The sequence below is a fragment of the Nilaparvata lugens genome, chromosome 11, assembly GCF_014356525.2.
Source record: "Nilaparvata lugens isolate BPH chromosome 11, ASM1435652v1, whole genome shotgun sequence".
NCBI lineage: Eukaryota > Metazoa > Arthropoda > Insecta > Hemiptera > Delphacidae > Nilaparvata > Nilaparvata lugens.
The window spans coordinates 30014827-30035019 of NC_052514.1; the positions used below are offsets into that span (position 1 = coordinate 30014827).

Below are 20193 nucleotides of genomic sequence, written 5' to 3' on the forward strand. Positions count from 1 at the left end.
AATCTTCAAATTTGCGACCAAATCCGCTTTAAAAAGGTAATTAGATTTATATTTTTTATTTATAACCTTAACTTGTATCTTGCTATTCAATAATATATGGAACAGCCACAATTATAACACATTCACATATAGGTAGGTATTACAAAAGAAATATAATTATCATTAGGTACGGTACTAAATTCACTTGCGTGATTCTCTCATTGAAATTATTCCTATGTATGCCTAGGCTATTCATCATAATTAAAAGTTGATATTATTCGCTCAAACTATTGTCTCATAAAATAAAGGATATGCAGCAGAATAAAGACTGAGAATCATAATTAATTTCATGATCAATTAATTGATATTTTATTAACATAAACTATGTCTTGTTAGTTACAAACCTCAGTTATATAACCACCATCAAAACAGCGAACATCCAGAACGAAAATATAGCTTTCAACAGAATGATTGGTCTGAAGAACTCGACTAGGTTCTTTGAGATCCTGGAATGAAGGAAAAAATTGGAATCAGCCCACTAATTGAATCAAGAGAATGCATTTTTCCAGAAAGGATTTTAGAAAAGTGAGCATGGAAGGATCTGCCTGCAATTTTATAAGTAGGTATAGATTAATTATTAATACAAATTATACCATACAAAAAACTAATTGTTATAATGTTTACTGTATCTTTGTAACTCGCTTGTTTTTTGTTCAAATAAGACGAATAAATAAATAAAGAATTGATTTCATCTTCTTAAAATTTATAAAATAAGGGCTACTTATTTTTTTATTTATAAAATAGAATTATAGTACCCTTTGAAAATAGTAAAATATCTGATGGTGTGAACACTGAAATTAGTTAAAATTTATATTCTTAATCTATTAATTTATTATTTTCAAAGAGTGTTATAATTCTATTTTATAAATTGATTTCATCATGAACAATATAATTGAATGAAAAAGACTAAGAAATTGTCAAAAAAACCACAGATTTATTGATACTTAGAAAGACCGGTTTCGGTTATTACACCATTGTCAATCTCTGATAAACTGTTTGAACTGTTTCTCAGTTAAATGATGAGAAACAGTCATAATAAAAAAGTTTAAACAGTTTATCAGAGATTGACAATGGTGTAATAACCGAAACCGGTCTTTCTAAGTATCAACATAGAGAAACAATAATGTAAGTAGATATCCCATGGTATAGGGCGTTTATGTCGCAACTTTTACTGTTATCTCAAGCCGATTACTGTCGATTATTGTCGACTTTTACTGTTTTGACAGGGCAATGGTATATGAACGGCACAATATGAGAGACTACCAGCGTCATAAAGCTTCACGGGAAAGAACTACGTGGACTATGGGCTTGTGATAACAGTAAAAGTTGCGACATAAACGCCCTATACCATGGGATATCTACTTACATTATTGTTTCTCTATTGGTATCAATTAATCTGTGTTTTTTGACAATTTCTTAGTCTTTTCCATTCAATATGAATAATTACCACAATATCAACTTCTCAGCTACACAAAAAGTGAACAATATAATTAATCTTATCATAACTAAGCAGAGGAGGAGACGGAATAAGAAAAAGGTGAGATGATAAGAATACCACTGTTCAACATAACGTCACTCACATGAGAGCCTTCTGATGTAGTTTTATGATTTCAATTATTGTCTCATCAGTATTCTCTGTACAACTGTACTTCAGTTTACCAATTTTCGAAGAGACGGTTTAAAAAATGCCAACTAAATGAAGTGCCATTACAGGTAGTAGAGAAAACCTTACAGCTACCAGAGGAACCGACAGAAATATAGTTAAATATACGATAACTCTAGTGATTTCGTTTTGGGGTGATACACTACTGTCAAACGGCAACCACAGAAGGAACCCAATCACTCTGTCCGGATATTTCCGATGAAATATTTCCGAATTCACCTTGATCACTTCAAGGTTCGGGAGAGATTCAGTGACTACAATACATCCCAGAATGCTGAGAACGATGGAGACTATTAGTGTCATCAATATTCTGCCAGCTAAACGTTCGTTGATGGTTTTATCCTTCCCCAAAGTTTTCTCGTTGTACTCATCTAGTAAACTCCCCATCAGTTCTGTCATTTTTTCTCGTTTTTTCAGGATTATTATAGTCTGACCCACAGCGATATAGCCGGACATTGCCAGAAACAGTTGAAAAACCCCAACATTTGGAATGTTTTTCATCATTACTATCGAAGACAGTAGGACGAGAGATATGAAGGTCACGAATAGCAAAAGTGTTGAATATGTGATGCTACAGTAGATGACACTTTTGTAGTAAGTGTTCCTCCCGTATTGTGGATAACGGCAGTACCATATTGTAAGAACAATGTTTAAGATATCCAGAGGTTTTAGCATTTTTTTGACTGAATTCGCACCTGGTTTTATCAACAAATACTGGAGAATTTAATAATCTATAGAAGGATTTTTCAACAACACTAAGGTCCACGTTATAATGGCAGGGGAGAAAGATATATAGAACAACGTTGCTGATTCTGTGCCCTGCCAATGTATTCTTCAATTCAATTCAAAAAGTTCTTTATTCCTCATGAAAAACAAAACAATTTGATCTACAATCTGCTGTCAGTCCTACATACTCTTACAAGAACTCATACATGAGAATTTTTTTTTACAATGAAAAACTCAAACAAAATAGCTGAAATTAAATCAAATAGAAAGTGACCCTCGAAAAATGTTAATCCTAGTTTTGATCATGGTTAAGATTCATAATTTAAACAGGATTCTATAGAGTAAATAGGTGATACCAGTGTCTGATGTAACACCATTAACTGTATAGTCTTGTTTCAGATGAACAATTCAATTTTTATTTGTCTATGAAATATTATACTTTTTAATGATTGAATGATAAATTTTCATAATTGAGATTAAATATTTTGTTGTTTGAATTTTCTATTGTGATATAATAGCTATCAGGATTTAGGATTTTTCAATTGCCGATTCTCTGCCTTGCTACTGCATTCTATAGAGTATACCTGATACCGGTGTATCTAATGTAAAATTAACTGTATATTCTTGTTTCAGATAAACAGAAGTGATCCACAGGAGTATTCACAGGAGTGATCCGTGGTCTAGTGGATAGAGTGCTTGCTTAGCAGCATAGAGATCCCGGGTTCAAACCCCACTGAGAGCCAAAAGTTTTTTAAACAGATCACTCCCGTGTTATCGGATGGGCACGTTAAACTGTCGGTCCCGGCTGAAGTATGACAGTCGTAAGGCCCATTGACGGCTTAAATTATATATTCAGGCGGTGGAACATTCCCGAAAGGGAACTCCCCACCAACAAAAGCCATACGAATTTATTTATTTTTTTTTTCAGATAAACAATTTCAATTTATTTGTCTAGAAAATATATTTTTCAATGATGGAATGATAAATTTTCATAATTATTGAGATTAAATATTTTGTTGATTAATTTATGTGTCTACATTGTTGAAAGACAATCTGGCCACGTTGTGGAGCTGGAAAAGGATAGTGCAATCTGATTTGTGTTGAATGATAGACAAGGATAGCAACACCATTCCTAATCAAACACTGCCATTATAACATGGACCTCACTAAAGAATTTAGGGCCTTCCACTATTTTCCAAGGTCGAAACATTTCTAGGAGTTTTTAAAAAATAAATTTTGTCTGTGAGATTTATTCTTTTGGGTGATGAGATTGGAAGTCCTCAGTATGACTAGAATCACAATAGCGATAGGAAAATATTGTCTCTAGAGATATGATATTTGAATTGAAGAGATATTTGAGACTTTATGAATTTAATAACCAGGATACCTTTAGTTATTGTAGGAGTTGTATCTTCTACTTTTCCAAGTTAATTCAGATCAGAAATCAACTTTAATTCTCAAATCAAAAATTGATAATAGAATATTCTGATTAGAGATAAAATTGGAGAATTTTGAAATACATCCAGAAATGTTTGGTTCAGGCAGAAGAGCAGAGATGGAATTCTAAGTTCAGAGGTTATGAAAATTGAATGTAATGATGACAGTATAAGAGGAGGCTGTGGTTTATAACTGCGCGAGGTCTACTGTTCACAGAACTACTAGTCTATGAGACACTAGGACGACACTATAATGCCCTATTGTGAGATAATTATGAGGATTATATAACTATTATTGAACGAAATTCCCAATTAAATGCAGTAAATCACCCCGAAGACTTCTGGTACTGCAAATATTGACAACAGGGTAGATGGAAATTCGATGAGCGCTACTATACAAAAATTATTTGTCAGCCCGGGAACATTGAGAAATTATTCTCAGTTTTATGATATTTCAATAGTATGCCTAGTCGAATTTTCAGATTTGATATGGTAAGTGTAATAGAATTTGACTCAACACGAGCTTTATTCGACATTAAATATGTGTCTTAGTAACAGAGATAACATATTATAAATATTACAGCTGTTTTATCATCACAATCTTCCCCCCCTTAATATCAATCGGCACTCGTGGGGTATGGGGCGAGCTGGCGAAGTGAGACTGTCGATTCTCTGCCGTCGTTGTGGCGAACAAACGCATATTCAGGGTTACTCTCGATTAATTCAACTTTTTCAACTTGCGATTCTTGTTTTGAGTTTTTTGTCATCTTCTTCAACCATACTGGTCCAGGTGTCAATAGCCAGGTTGGTAATGGTTTTCCATTACTTGAGTTTCTTGCATGTAAAAACATCCGCTCATGTGGTGTGCAGTTGGTGCTTGTGCATAATAGGGAACGAATAGAGTTAAGGGCATCGGGGAGAACTTGTTCCCAGTGACTGTTGTTCAAACCTCTCGATTTTAGGGCTAGCATCACACTTTTCCATATAACTCCATTGTACCGTTCGACTTGCCCATTACCGGCTGGATTATAGGGCGATGTTCTGCTGCTGGCAATTCCTTTTGATAGTAGGAAATTTTTCAAAGCTGATGACATAAACGATGTTCCTCTATCGGAATGTATGTAAGACAGTACACCAAAAAGAGAGAATAGTGATGTAAGGTGTTTTATTACTGTATTAGTAGTCATGTCAGGACAGGGGAAGGCAAATGGGAATCTGGAATATTCGTCTATAAGAACTAAAATAGTTCCTTGAACTTGATTGTAGTGGGCCTTTGAAATCCATATTAAGACGTTCAAATGGTCGAGTTGCTTTGATAAGGCGGCCAGTTCCTTTGGCATAGCGTGGTTTCATTTCAGAACATGTAATACATTTGGAACATACTTCTTTTACATCATCTATTGAATATGGTAAGTTCTTTGTTTTGGTCCAATGATGGAGTCGAGTAACTCCTGGATGACACAGGTCCTCATGAATTTTTATCAGTTTCTTTATATCTGTATGGCATCCAACAGTGGCACAGACTCTTGATAGTGTATCTGCTGGTATATTCTCTTTTCCAACTCTATAAATTATATTGAACTTATATTCTGACAATTCAAGGCGCCATCGTTGGATTTTGTCATTCTTAATCTTGCTGGTTTGTTTATTACTAAACATGAATGAAACTGATTTCTGGTCTGTGATAAGTGTAAATTCTCGTCCAAGTAAGTAATGTCGCCATTTCCTGATTGATTCCACAATGGCATAAGCTTCTTTTTCCACTGCAGAGTGCCTAGTTTCAGATGTGGAAAGAGTTCTTGAGAAAAACGCCACTGGTCTCTCATTCTGTGTTAATACTGCTCCAATAGCGTAATCTGAGGCATCAGTTTCCAAAGTGAACGGGACTTTTTCATCAATGTGCACTAGAACTGCAGATCCTATTTCTTTCTTTAATGATTCAAATATATTTCTGCATTCTTCATTCAACGGGAAGTGAGTATTATGCACAAGTGGATGGATCTTTTTTGAAAATTCTTTTATCCATTTGGAGTAGTGTGCAAGCATTCCAAGGACACGCTTCAATTCTTTCTGATTTTTTGGAGCTGGTAAGTCAAGGAGTGGTTTCAATCGATCTGGATCGGGCTTAATCATACCCTGACCAATTTCGAATCCCAGAAAGGTTAAATTCTCCATAGATATTTTACACTTTTCTTCATTAATCGTGAGGCCATATTTTTCTGTTGCTCTCCAGAAATTTTCTAAATTTTCATCATGTTCTTCTTGGGTCCTTCCGCATACAATAATATCATCTAAATAGGCATAACATGATGTCAAATTTTCTTGTTCTATGATTTGATCAATCACTTTCTGGAAAGCAGCTACTCCATTCGTGACTCCGAACGGAATTCTTTTGAATTGATACAGTTTGTGTCCAACTTCAAATGCGGTGAAATGCCTTTCCTCAGGCAAGATTGGTATCTGGTGATAGGCAGATTTCAGGTCAATAGATGAGAATATTTTATATTGCGCTACCTTATTGACTAGTTCTTCCATTAGTGGTAGTGGATAGGCATCCAAATTCGTGAATTTGTTGATGGTCTGTGAATAGTCAATCACCATACGTTTCTTTTGGTTCTCTCTTGAAGTAACAAATGCTTGAGCTCTCCAAGAAGAATGACTATTTTCTATAATATCAGCATCTTTAAGCCGTTTGACTTCATTCATCATGAACAAGTAATCCTCTTCTGAATGTCGTCTCGATTTAGTTATTATAGGCCGACAGTCCGGTTGAAGATCACGAAACAATGAGACAGGTTCTACTGTAGCTTGGGCTAGAGCACACTTTTTAATTTCATAAGTAGGCCTTCTTGCGTCATTGTCTTCATTCAGTTGTAGTGCTGCTTTAGATCCACCGAAATCAAAAGTGATGGATGAAAAGTTCTTTAGAAAATCGTGTCCCAAAATTACACTAGCGCAACATTTGTTCAATACGATCAAAGGAAAATCATTATATTCTTCGTTCTGGAAATATATTCCACTCAAAGCGCACTCAGTTGTTTTAGTGTTGCAGGCACTTGAAGCAAATGTAATCAAATTGGAATATGGCATAGTTTTCATCTTCGATTGTACTACTAGTTTCTTATCTATAAAACTTGCTGTGCTCCCAGTGTCTAATAGTGCCAATGTATCTATTCCATTAACACGTATAGGAACAAGACATTTTGAGAGGTCAGTGCTGGTATTTGCTGCTGAAATTACTGTGGCAGATACCAATTGGTTTTTTTTATCGTTTCGTGCTCTGCATACTTTTGAAAAATGGCCTATTCGATTACAAGTTAGGCATGGTTGTCCTTTTGCTGGGCATTGGCTATTATCAGTATGATTATTATAGCCACAAAATCTGCATTGAATCTTCTTTTGGTAAGAATTACGGACTAAAGTCGTTTTCTCGGTATTTTTATTCTCGTTTGCTAGGACTGTGTTAACATATTCTGAACTGGTTTCGTATTCTTTAGCAATGTTTTCAGCATTCTCTAACATTCGTGCTTGTGAGATAGCGTCTTGCAAAGTTAGCGATTTCATTTCGAAAAGATGTTGTCTGATGAAATAAGAGCTGTTTTGACGACTTTAAAAAAATCATCGGATTTCACAATTTACACAAAGGAAACAGTACTCTGAAAACAATTATATATACACATATACAGTAGTCTGATCGTAGTAGAAAATCGAGATGGCAGGTGAGTGATAAGAAGAGGTTCAAGCATAATAGCGTTATTCATGGTTCCATGAAAGCTAAAGATGGTTTTCCTGTACCTTTAAAAGCTGCTACAAAAATGTTCTGGTTGTTTTTATCTGGGTTTGACTCGTCAGTTAGTACAGACAATGTAGTGTCCTATCTAAAAAGTCTCAAAGATTCAACTGTTTATGTTTGTGAACGAATCAATTCCAAATATAGCACTTATAGCTCTTTTAAGGTTGGTATACCTCTTGAACTGGCCGATGAACTGATGCATCCCAATCTATGGCCACAAGGATGTGTTGTAGGTAAATATAGAGCACCAAGAAACAAAACTGTGCCAGAAAACCGTTTTTTACAACCAAGTCAAGAACGGCAATTACTGACTTGAATTTAAAATCAGTTTCTGAAAAAACTGTGCAAGCTGTTAGGAAATGTCTGTGTATATTTAGTGTGAATGTACAATCGCTCCGTAATAAAATACATGAACTGGAGATTATTTTAAGTGAAACACCAGCTAATGTAATTTGTGTTAACGAGCATTGGCTCCTAGAGGATGAGATTTCTTTGTATGTTCCTGAAGATTTTGTATTAGCTAGTTGCTACTGTAGACAATCACCGTATGGAGGCTCTGCAATATACGTGGCTAAAAGTATGCTGTTTGAACAGCTAGATGTTGAAAGGTACTGCATTGAAGCTGCTTTTGAAGTTTCAGCTATTAAGATGTCTAAATCTAAGGTGATAATATTATGCATATACCGTCCTCCTAGTTCTAATTTTAACCAGTTCATTTTAAATCTTGAAAAATTTTTATCTGATTTGACAAACGGACCTAAACATTTTAAACATATAGTTATTACAGGAGACCTAAATGTAGATATCTTAAAAGAAAATAATAGTGCTGGTATTGAATTGTTAAATCTACTAAGATCTTTTGATATCTACTGTGTTCATAAATGTCCTACCAGATTCAATTCTTGTCTTGACATTGTAGCATCAAATATTTCAGCCAACAGTGTGGAGCTAGAGTTTCTAGAACAGGACATGATCTCTGATCATGCAGGTATCTGGTCTACTTTCTATTTGGATCCTACATCAGAGGTTGAAAATGATGACGCATGTAGTAGAACATACATTAAGAAGCGTTTTATTACTCTAGATAATCTAAACTATTTCAGACAGTTATTGACTACCGCAGACTGGTCTGATATTTATACCAAAGATGTAAATAGTGCTGTTAGGAACTTCTTATATATTTTTACAAAGTATTTCAATGTTAGCTGTCCATACATAAATGTTAGAAATATAAATGGTAAGAAGAAAGCATCTGTGATAAACTGGTTTACTCCTGAACTTGATAGTATGCGTAAACTACTTCTTGTGATATATAACAAATGGAAGAGCACTAATAACCTTGAGTATAAAATTATGTTCAAGAATTTAAAGATAAAATACAAGAAAGAGATTTCTAGGGCAAAACTTGTAGCTAATGGTAAATTTATAGCTGAGGCTAAAAATCAATGCAAGGCAGCCTGGCAAATTGTCAAAAATGAAGGTAATCTGGTAAATTCAACAAAACAGGTCATTCCAATCTCTCCTGAGCAGTTTAATAATTTTTTTGTTAATGTGTCATGTGCTACTGGTAATATTCAAACAAATAGTAATAGTACAAATGATGTAGACTTCTCTGATCTTTTAAATAATAGTATCAATAGTAATCTGAATAACCAAAATTTTAAATTTAAGAAGGTTGATGAAACAATCATTAGTCTTATTATAAATAGAATGAGTCACTCAAAATATGAGGATGTGTATTGTATGTCAAATTATTTGTTGAAAAATGTAGTTGATGTTTTTATATCTGAACTGACTTATATTGTAAATTATATACTGAGTGAAGGAGTTTTTCCTGATTTTCTAAAAGTTACCAAAGTTACACCTGTTTATAAGAAGGGGATCCTAATGAACCCCAGAACTATAGACCAATTGCAATTGTACCTATACTAAGTAAAATCATTGAGACATGTATTGTAATTCAACTTAATGAATATTTTGTTAACAACCAGCTGTTCTATCCTTCTCAGTATGGCTTTAGACCGAATCATAGTACTATTGATGCAATTGAAAAACTTGTTGAATATGTTTTGAATGGTTTTGAACTCAAGCAACCAGTTGGATCTTTACTATTGGACTTAAGCAAGGCATTCGACTGTGTTTCTCACTCTATACTCTGCAAAAAACTTGAAAAGTATGGTATTAAAGATAAGGAGCTCATGCTGATCAAGAGTTATTTGAAAAATAGAAAACAAATGGTTAGCTTGAATAGTGCAAACTCAAATTTCCTTGATGTAACCATGGGGGTTCCTCAAGGATCAGTCCTTGGCCCTTTTCTGTTTCTGGTCTTTGTAAATGATTTTAGTAAAAATGTTTCTGTCTTTTCAATATTATATGCAGATGATACCACTCTGGTACATAAGGACGTTGATATAAAAACTGTTCAGGATACGCTTGGAAGGGCTATGGATGAGTCTAAGGTATGGTTCAATGCCAACTTACTTAAGGTAAATGAGAGCAAAACAGAACAAATAATATTTTCTCTCAACAATGTAAGTACTGGTAACCTGAATCTGAATGATGATGTTTTCAAGCCTGTAAAGTTACTAGGAATGTACTTAGATAGTAAACTCAGCTGGGAGTATCACCTAGTGAATTTATGTAAAAAGCTTTCTAGAGTAACATTTCTCTTACGAAGACTGAAATATTGTGTAAACCTTGATGTAATTAAAATGATTTACTTTGGTCTCTTCCATTCACACTTGATTTATGGAGTAAAACTGTGGGGCAACTCATCTTCTTCAAAAAAAGCATTTATATGGCAAAAGAAAGCACTTAGAGTTATATTTGGTATGAAATACAATGAATCTTGTAGAGGAATTTTTGTAGAACACAAAATTATGACCTTGCCTTGTCTGTATATATATTATAATTTAATCTCAGTGAAGAAAAATCTGTCTAATTTTGATAAAAATATTTCTATACATTCACATTATACTAGACATAGGGACGATATAACTAGACCTACAGTCAGATTGACTAAAACTCTAAAAAGTCATAAGTACCTACAAATTCGAATGTTTAATTTACTACCAGATAATGTTAAGAAGTTACCATTGAAAACATTTTGTATTTCTGTTGATAAATGGCTCAAGTCTGAAGCTTTCTATTCTGTCAATGAGTACCTAGAATATTTCAATGTATATGTGTAATTTTGTTCGTTTCTATAGTCCAACTCGTGTTATTTTACTACAATATTTCAATGTGTATTTGTAAATTTGTTCATTTTATAGTCCAACTTGTGATATTTTACTTATTATTGACAAAGCCTATTGCTTACATTTTTGTAATGTTGTTTTATGGCCAATAAAATTCTTGATTCTTGATTCTTGATTTTCGATGATTCTAATCCGGAGATGAACGCGTCTCGGATATATTCACTTTTGTTATCGTCAGCCGTGACTGCTTGAAAGTTACATGGTAAACTTAGCCGTTTTAGTTTATTATAGAATTGATCAATTGATTCTCCATGGGTTTGTTTTGCTTTAGATAAGCAGTAACGTGCATGTACTACATTTTGAGGTTTTATAAAGCTTTCTTCAAGAGTTGTTATAGCTTCTTCAAATGATATACAATTGCAAATACTTTCAAAAATATTCGGTGACACATAATTGATCAAAACATTCAATTCATCCTTTTTCGGGATTGAACTGTTTTTTAAGAAGTTTAAAAATGTTACCTTCCAATGTCTCCACGTTTTCGGTGCTTCATCTGAATCTTGGTCAATCGATAAAACTGTTGGTTTCAGTATTTTTCCAAGCATTTGGTTTTGCGAATCGTTTTCTCCTTCACTGACTAAATCTTGACGTTTACTCGTTTTTCTTTTCGGACCCATTTATTTTATTTTTAATGTCGAATAAATTGTAATAGAATTTGACTCAACACGAGCTTTATTCGACATTAAATATGTGTCTTAGTAACAGAGATAACAGATTATAAATATTACAGCTGTTTTATCATCACAGTAACCAACTCAGTAAAAGAGTTTGAATCAACTCTTGAAAAATGAGACCAATATTTCGACCAAAAAAGGAGGGATAATATTAGAACAAACATGAAACCCAACTGCTTGTTCTCAGTGGCAAAAGAATAATTATTGGAACAATTATATTCGAATTAATCAATTTTGTATGAGAAATTCGTGTGACAGTTTAGCTCTTGGTACAAACGTTGAAACAGCTAATTATAGTGATTGAGGGTCGTTGTATGTGAACTAATGTATTGAAAGGTTGCATCATTTCGTTCTTGGATATAATCAATGTTGGGGTTGTTCGAAAATAATTGAAATGTGGGTGTCAAATGGGATAAAATGCACATGTTACAGTTGACTGCAAGATCAATAATCCAGAATTGAACTCTATCAAAATTATATATGATTTTTTGAAAAATATTCACCACATTGATATCTTAAGCTGGGTTTACACCAAAGTTAATAACAAAGTGTTAATAACTTAATCCTTATAGATTCTATTAGATTGAACGGAACTTGACAAACACATATGTTCATCATGTGTATGATAAGTTATGTTCAATCTAAAAGAATCTATAAGGATTAAGTTATTAACATTTTGTTATTAACTTTGGTGTAAACCCAGCTTAAGATGTATGTAAATGAATTTATGAAATAGAATTATAGTAGCCTACCATTTGAAATTATAATAGATTAATAGATTGAGAATACGAATTATAACTAAAAATAATCTATTATTTTATTAATTTCAAAGGGTACTTTATTCTATTTTATAAATAAAAGAAAGTAGTTCCATATCTTCTTAAAATGAACCTCCTTAAGGGATGAATTTAGGGCTACTTTCATTTATTTATAAAATAGAACTATGGTAACATTTGAAATTAATAAAATAATATATTAAGAATAGGCTATAAATTATAACAACCAGTTTCAGGGTTCACATCATCGTCAGGTTTTAAAAATAAATTTCAAATATAGGGAGTTAATGGTTGTGGAGAAATAATAGGGGGATTGAGAATAGTTATTTGTGCAACTAGTGCGCAAAGTGACAGTTTGCTGCACCGAAAGAAACGTTTACGGAATGGTTTCTTGAGTGCAGCAGAGGAACTTTGCGCACGTATTTCACATTAAGTTTTTCCTACAGTTACCATTGAATATGAAAAGTGGGTAATTATGGGTAAAATTGCCTGAAATGCATCAAATGTTTTTCTGTGTAATTTTATTATTGATAAAAACCTTAATTTCTTGTCAAATTGAATAAAAATGTTGTCGTTGGTTATAATATATAATTAATAAGGAGCTCGTTGTGCTTCGTTGCACCTCTGCTCACTATAGCAGCCACAGCAGTCACTGTTACCAACTTCATTTGGATTTTGCTGCACTGTTGCTCCATATAACCTACTAAGTATTTTGCGTTGCCATGTTGCAAATCTGGAGTGCAGAAAAATTTTTCCCGCACTAGAGCGGAAAAGTGATTCTTTGCGTTCTGTAATCAGTGCAGCAATGGCCACTTTTCAACGTAACTGTAGGAAAAAGAAATATTTTCCTAAAACATAATAGAATGGAATAATAGATACTACCTACTGTAAATCTAACTATATTAAGTAATATATTTCATATTACAAGTTTTAAACTTTGTAATAAATTATAATCAAGGATAATATCAAGTAGGCCTACCCTTTTATTTGATTACAACACGACCGATTTCAACCCTTCCATGATCTGAAAGTATCATTTCACCTTTTTGTATGTTATACCTACTTACAATAATTGTCTTTTTCCTTTATTTATTTATTCATTCATCATTCAAAATCAACTTAAGGACAAAGAAAATAAATGTAGGGCTACTCTTCAATATAAATGGGCTATTCTTGACTTGATAATGACATCATATAGCCGAAACATGTTGTGAGTATATAATTTTAAAAAGGGTAGGTATTTGGGCTCAACTCACACTTACGCGACTCAGGTCGAGAAGAGACTTGACTCTAGTCGAAAGCATGTGTTTTCAAGTGGTTACGTCGCGGAGACTAGAGTCGACTGGTCTGAGTGTCACCATTTGGAAACACATGCTCTCGACTAGAGTCGAGTCTCTTCTCGACCTGAGTCGCGTAATTGTGAGTCGAGTCTTGGAAGAACTTTATATTACTCACTAATATATTCGTATTTGGTTTACGGCATTGAACTCTGGGTTAGCGCCAGTAAAACAAATTTAGATACAATTTTTCTCATACAGAAAAAAGCTGTTAGATGCCTTGCTGGACTTGATTTTGGTCAATCTTGTAGAGGAGCTTCCGTAACTCAGGGTATTCTGACTGTGCCTTGCATCTATATTTTTTATCAACTAGCCGTCATGCTCGCTTCGCTCGCCATATCCGTCTAACCAGGGGGCTCCGCCCCCTGGACCCCCGACTGGATCGTCCGAGAATGAGATCAGCAGGCTCACTTCGCTCGCCTGCATTTTTCATTTGAGCATTTTTATCATATGTTAGAACAATCCAGTCGGGGGACCAGAATAAACGTCTGGCTAAACGGATATGGCGAGCGAAGCGAGCCTGACGGCTAGTAATATAATATTCCCAGGATTGAAGAAGTAGTGCCCAATAAATTTTTCCGCAATAAATGCATTTAAATCTTCAACTTGGTGCCAACCTTACAAAGTCAACTCAACTTAATGCCAACCTGACAAAATTATTAATTTAGTTGCCAGTTAACAACTGTTTCGAGGAGGTACTCTATCTAGATTATAGTTCTATAGTAACATATGATATGGAAATTTCAATTATAATTAAGAGATTGGGAGAAGAAGAATATGCATGCTGAAAGACGAGCTTTAAACCCTTAAAAACAACCCTTAGAGTTGAAATATTGCCAAAAGATTTCTTAGTGCGCCTCTAAAGGGCCAACTCAACATACCTACCAAATTTGAAAGTTTTTGCTCTGGTAGATTTTTAGTTATGCGAGTGAGTGAGTGAGTGAGTGAGTGAGTCAGTCAGTCAGTCAGTCAGTGAGTGAGTGAGTGTCATTTCGCTTTTATATATATAGATTACTCTTGCTAACATATGATAATAAATAAAAGTTTCAACAAACTCACAGGTTCACCAACACAATACTAGAGGCAAGGGTAATTTGTGTGTTGTCTCACATAGGTTAAGGCTTTTTGAGAAGAAGCCTAGTTACATGCTCTTCAATCACCTGCTATCTGCAATCAAGTGTAGAAATCGCAGATATTTCGAAAAAGATGTCTTTTCTTTTTTGGTAAAAGGGGCATTTTATAGTGTTGACGAGTTCTTTGATAATGGAATAGTTGCCGGCAAAAAGGTTGTAACCCACAACTTTTGGCAAAGTGATGTTTCCATGCAAAAAGGTTGTAAAAGTAGTCGGTTTTACTTCTACAATATCTTATATTGGTTAACCTGATTATCAACAGCTGATTTCGGTTTTTAAATTTAACCTCCACACTTGATCATGGATAAAGGTTGTAACGTTGGAACCTTACAATAATATAAGAAATTGCTCATACTATACATGATTGATGTAGTGGCCTACTGTATAGCATATATGTTTTATGTTTTGATTTTATTTTGACGATACACTATTTGATACAATTTACTTTTTGTACAACAATGTGTAAATAAAGAATTTGATTTGATTTGAGATTTCTATTTTCATCTACTTACAATAATATCTGCTGATGTGACTTGATGACTTCTATGACTTCATCATCAACAGTCCCAAATCCAGGATTTGAAGTAATTTCAGAAATCCTCGTCGAAATTGATTCAAACTGACCAATCACTTGAAGAATGAGAGTAGGCAGGAGAGAGAGCCTCAACATAGCTACCGGGGAGAGAACAGTCATGGTGGCGTACACACAAACTCTACAGATTTCAAAATACGGTGAAACCGTGTAATCAAAGGGAACCCACGGCAAAAACCCGATTACCCGTTCCGGATTTTTTCTACCCAAAACTTTCGCATTGACCTCAACCAGACGCTGATCCACAAGGTTCTCGAGCATTACCACATAAGTGGACAGCAAAGCCCCAAATGAAACTGAATTAAAAACCAGTAACCTCAACGAGAATTTCTCATAGAAACTTTTATTCTCGTCCTCCCAAATCTCATCTTCAAAATTGTACACATTTTTTATGCTCGCCACAAGGTTCACCAGGTTTTTTCGATTTTGAATCAAGACAGCCATCATTAAAACCCCCATGAACCCGGTGCTTGCTAGGAAAAACTGAAGTATACCGTAAACAGGGACTAATGGAACCATTATAATGGCTGATATCATTGTTAATGATACTTGAACAGTTAACAAAACGAATATGAATATTGTTAAGACATTGTATGGCAGAAATTTGCTTCCCTTTTTGGGTGGATTCAGTCCTGATACCATAAGCAAAACATTTAGAAATTTTAATGCCTGTAGCATAGCTCCTCTATATTTTGAAATCTTTAGGTTTTTTCTATTGGGTAGAAGCAAAGATTAACTAAACAGATTTGTGTTGAACTGTTCTGAACTCTTTATGATAGGTTTGTTCTATTGGGTAGAAGCGAAGATTAACTAAACAAATTTGTGTTGAACTGTTCTAAACTCTTTATGATAGGTTTGTTCTATTGGGTAGAAGCAAAGATTAACTAAACAGATCCGTGTTGATTCAGATAGATCAGATCACTCCTCCATAGGACTTTTCTCAATTACCGTACTCCACTATAATATAATTTTATTGAACTCTAGAAATTATAGATTGTACAGTATTATTGGGTAGAATCAAAGACTAACTGAACAGATCTGTTTTGATTCAGATAGATTAGATCAGATAGGTTAAATCTGTGATAGAAATGGACCAATGTATAATATTCCAATTTAGATACGGTACCATGAGCCTTCTGAGAAAGATTGGGTTGTGTCATCACAAACATCACAAACTGCTATCAGTTATTTCCAGGAAGCATAACTGTTAAATAATTCAGCAATGAAATTTTACAGACAATTATTCTCAGGCAAAACAGTATTGCGTATTCCAGTTCAATTAGACTCTAGTCCTATAACTATTTTTGGATTTAAAGTACCATTCGAATTAATATGGAGAAGAGCACCTATAGACGAATATTGTAGGATCTCATCTGCATATTCGAGTTCAATAATTGAACTCAAATTGAATTTAATTATTAAATTTTGGTTGAAGAATTGAATAACAACACTAAAGGTCAGAACATTTATTGAATCAATAAGCTATAAGTTATTCTATCAATTTTATCGATAGAGCTGTTGAATTTCTTATACCTAAAAATGACGAGTAGTCTCTAAATTATTGTTTTGATATTAGTAGTGGCTAGATGACGTATCTGAATTTATTTTTGTATTGTAAGACGTGAAAAAAGGAGAAAGAGCGGACATGATAAACGCAGATTTTGGGCGTATCTTTGGAAATTTTTCCAAATACATACCTACCAATTTGAACGTTTTTGGTCCGGTACTATAGATTTTTAGTTCAGTGAGTGAGTGAGTGCCATTTTGCTTTTATATATATATATATATATATATATATATATATATATATATATATATATATATATAATATATATATATATATATATATATATATATAGATATCCATAGAGATCTCAATGTGTTATCTATACCTCAACTACGAGACGACGAAATATTCAATCAAATATCTCAATCATGCGAATTCATTTTCCAATAATCGTAACATATTTTCTTCAAATAATTAATCATTTTCAACAAGAATGAACCGTTAATATCACATCCGGTGTTATTACCGGTATCATACCGGTGTTATTTATCCTCTACATAGAAGGCAGTAGCAAGGAAGAGAATCGGTAACGCTCTTCTACTATCCTTCTCCATTATAGCGTGGGCCTCAATTCAGCTTTCAAAGTTTTCTACTTCAGGGTATCATAAGCATGTTATAAAAGCTATGCTGCTCTGCAAGAGTATCTTTTGAAACTTGACGTAATAAAATCTTGAAGAATTGAAAATAGCAACAACCATCCCCGGCTGATTAAGAATCTTTATGCAAAAATTTCAGTCCAGTAGAACAGACGTGATGATGCGTCAAACATAATTTTCCTATCCCGTACGTGTATAAGCCAGTTCTTTCCTTTATTATAGTATAGATTGTACAAAAATATCGGAAACCGAGCTTCGCTCTGGAGTGAAAAAGCATGAAAAAATTTTTTACGAAAGAAGAAATTATAATAACATTCATACAGAAATCTTCTATCTAATCACAGTAAATTGATATTAGTTCCCAGAGGAATGCAAAAATTTCCCTCAAAAAGGACCAGTTGCACAAAAGCAGATTAAATTTTAATCCTGATTAACTTCACGTGAACCAAATCAGAGAAGACCATTTCAAAAAGATGGATCTACTGGAATTAATCAGGATTCAAAATAACCCGACTTTTTTTGCAACCGGCACTAAGTACCTGATTGAATGATTACAAAAGTTCAACAGCTGAGTCATAATTTTGACAGTCCCACACACATGAACTCGCTCACTCACTTTCATCACTAACGGACGACGAAATAATTATTATCATCTGTTTTTCCAAGGATGAATAATAATTATCCTTTTAATGTCCTTCAGTGAGTTTTCCCAGGGATAAGACTTAGCGCAATCGAATCATTATATTATAAACCTACTATGTTCTGAATTTCGTGAGAATCGTTAGAGCCGTTTTCGAGATGCGGTGGAATACAAACATATAAACATCTAAACATCTAAACATCAAACATAAAAACAGAAGTTGCTCATTTAATAGTATAGGATATAACTCACTAAATTATCAAACGACACGTCTCGATTGAAGAATAATCAAGAAGAAAAAATAAATCTACTTAATATACAGAGTTTTGTTGAAGTAATTTCTCCATACTACTTACATTAATATCTCCTGATGTGATTTGATTATTTCTATAACATTCTCATCAATGTCGCTTCCAGATGTTGAAGTGATCTGAGAGATCCTCGATGATATTGATTCGAATTGACCAATCACATGTAGAATCAGGACCGGCATTAGGGAAAGTCTAATAACCGCCATAGGGTACAGCATTGTGATTGTAATATACACAGAAATTCGCGTCATTTCGTAGTAGGGCGAAACAGAATAATCGAAGGGAACCCAAGGCATGAAACCAATCACTCGTTCAGGATTTTTTCTGTCAAAAACGTCCGAGAATGAGATCAGCAGGCTCGCTTCGCTCGCCTGCATTTTTCATTTGAGCATTTTTATCATTATGTTAGAACAATCCTGTCGGGGGACCAGACTAAACGTCTGGCTAAACGGATATGGCGAGCGAAGCGAGCCTGACGGCTAGTAATATAATATTCCCAGGATTGAAGTAGCAGTGCCCAATCAATTTTTCCGCGATAAATGCATTTAAATTTTCAACTTGGTGCCAACCTAACAAAGTCAACTCAACTTAATGCCAACCTGACAAAATTATTAATTTAGTTGCCAGTTAACAACTGTTTCGAAGAGGTACTCTATCTAGATTATAGTTCTATAGTAACATATGATATGGAAATTTCAATTATAATTAAGAGATAGGGAGAAGAAGAATATACATGCTAAAAGACGAACTTTAAACCATAAAAACAACCCTTAGAGTTTAAAATATTGCCAAAAGATTTCTTAGTGCGCCTCTAAAGGGCCAACTGAACATACCTACCAAATTTGAACGTTTTTGGTCCGGTAGATTTTTAGTTATGCGAGTGAGTGAGTGAGTGAGTCAGTCAGTCAGTCAGTGAGTGAGTGCCATTTCGCTTTTATATATATAGATTACTCTTGCTAACATATGATAATAAATAAAAGTTTCAACAAACTGACAGGTTCACTAACACAATACTAGAGGCAAGGGTAATTTGTGTGTTGTCTCACATAGGTTAAGGCTTTTTGAGAAGAAGCCTAGTTACATGGGAGTCAAGCTTTTTAATCACCTGCTATCTGCAATCAAGTGTACAAATCGCAGATATTTCAAAAAATATATCTTTCCTTTTTTGGTAAAAGGGGCATTTTATAGTGTTGACAAGTTTTTTGATAATGGAACCTTACAATAATATAATAAATTACTCATACTATACATGATTGATGTAGTGGCCTACTGTATAGCATATATGTTTTATGTTTTGATTTTATTTTTGACGATACACTATTCGATACAATTCACTTTTTGTACAACAATGTGTAAATAAAGAATTTGATTTGAGATTTCTATTTTCATCTACTTACAATAATATCTGCTGATGTGACTTGATGACTTCTATGACGTCATCATCAACAGTGCCAAATCCAGGATTTGAAGTAATTTCAGAAATCCTCGACGAAATTGATTCAAACTGACCAATCACTTGAAGAATGAGAGTAGGCAGGAGAGAGAGCCTCAACATAGCTACCGGGGAGAGAACAGTCATGGTGGCGTACACACAAACTCTACAGATTTCAAAATACGGTGAAACCGTGTAATCGAAGGGCACCCAAGGCAAAA

The 20193-nt window shown here is 34.0% G+C and overlaps 1 protein-coding gene across 1 annotated transcript; it reads right to left on the reverse strand.

Annotated features, from left to right (window-relative positions):
• Positions 1–388: 388 nt before the first annotated feature.
• Positions 389–18886, reverse strand: LOC120353478. Its single transcript, XM_039437277.1, has 2 exons — positions 18586–18886; positions 389–485 (listed from the first exon to the last, which is right to left on the reverse strand). The coding sequence occupies exons 1-2, from the start codon at positions 18834–18836 to the stop codon at positions 389–391; spliced, it is 348 nt and encodes a 115-aa protein (XP_039293211.1). The 5' UTR covers positions 18837–18886.
• Between the last annotated feature and the right edge of the window lie 1307 nt (positions 18887–20193).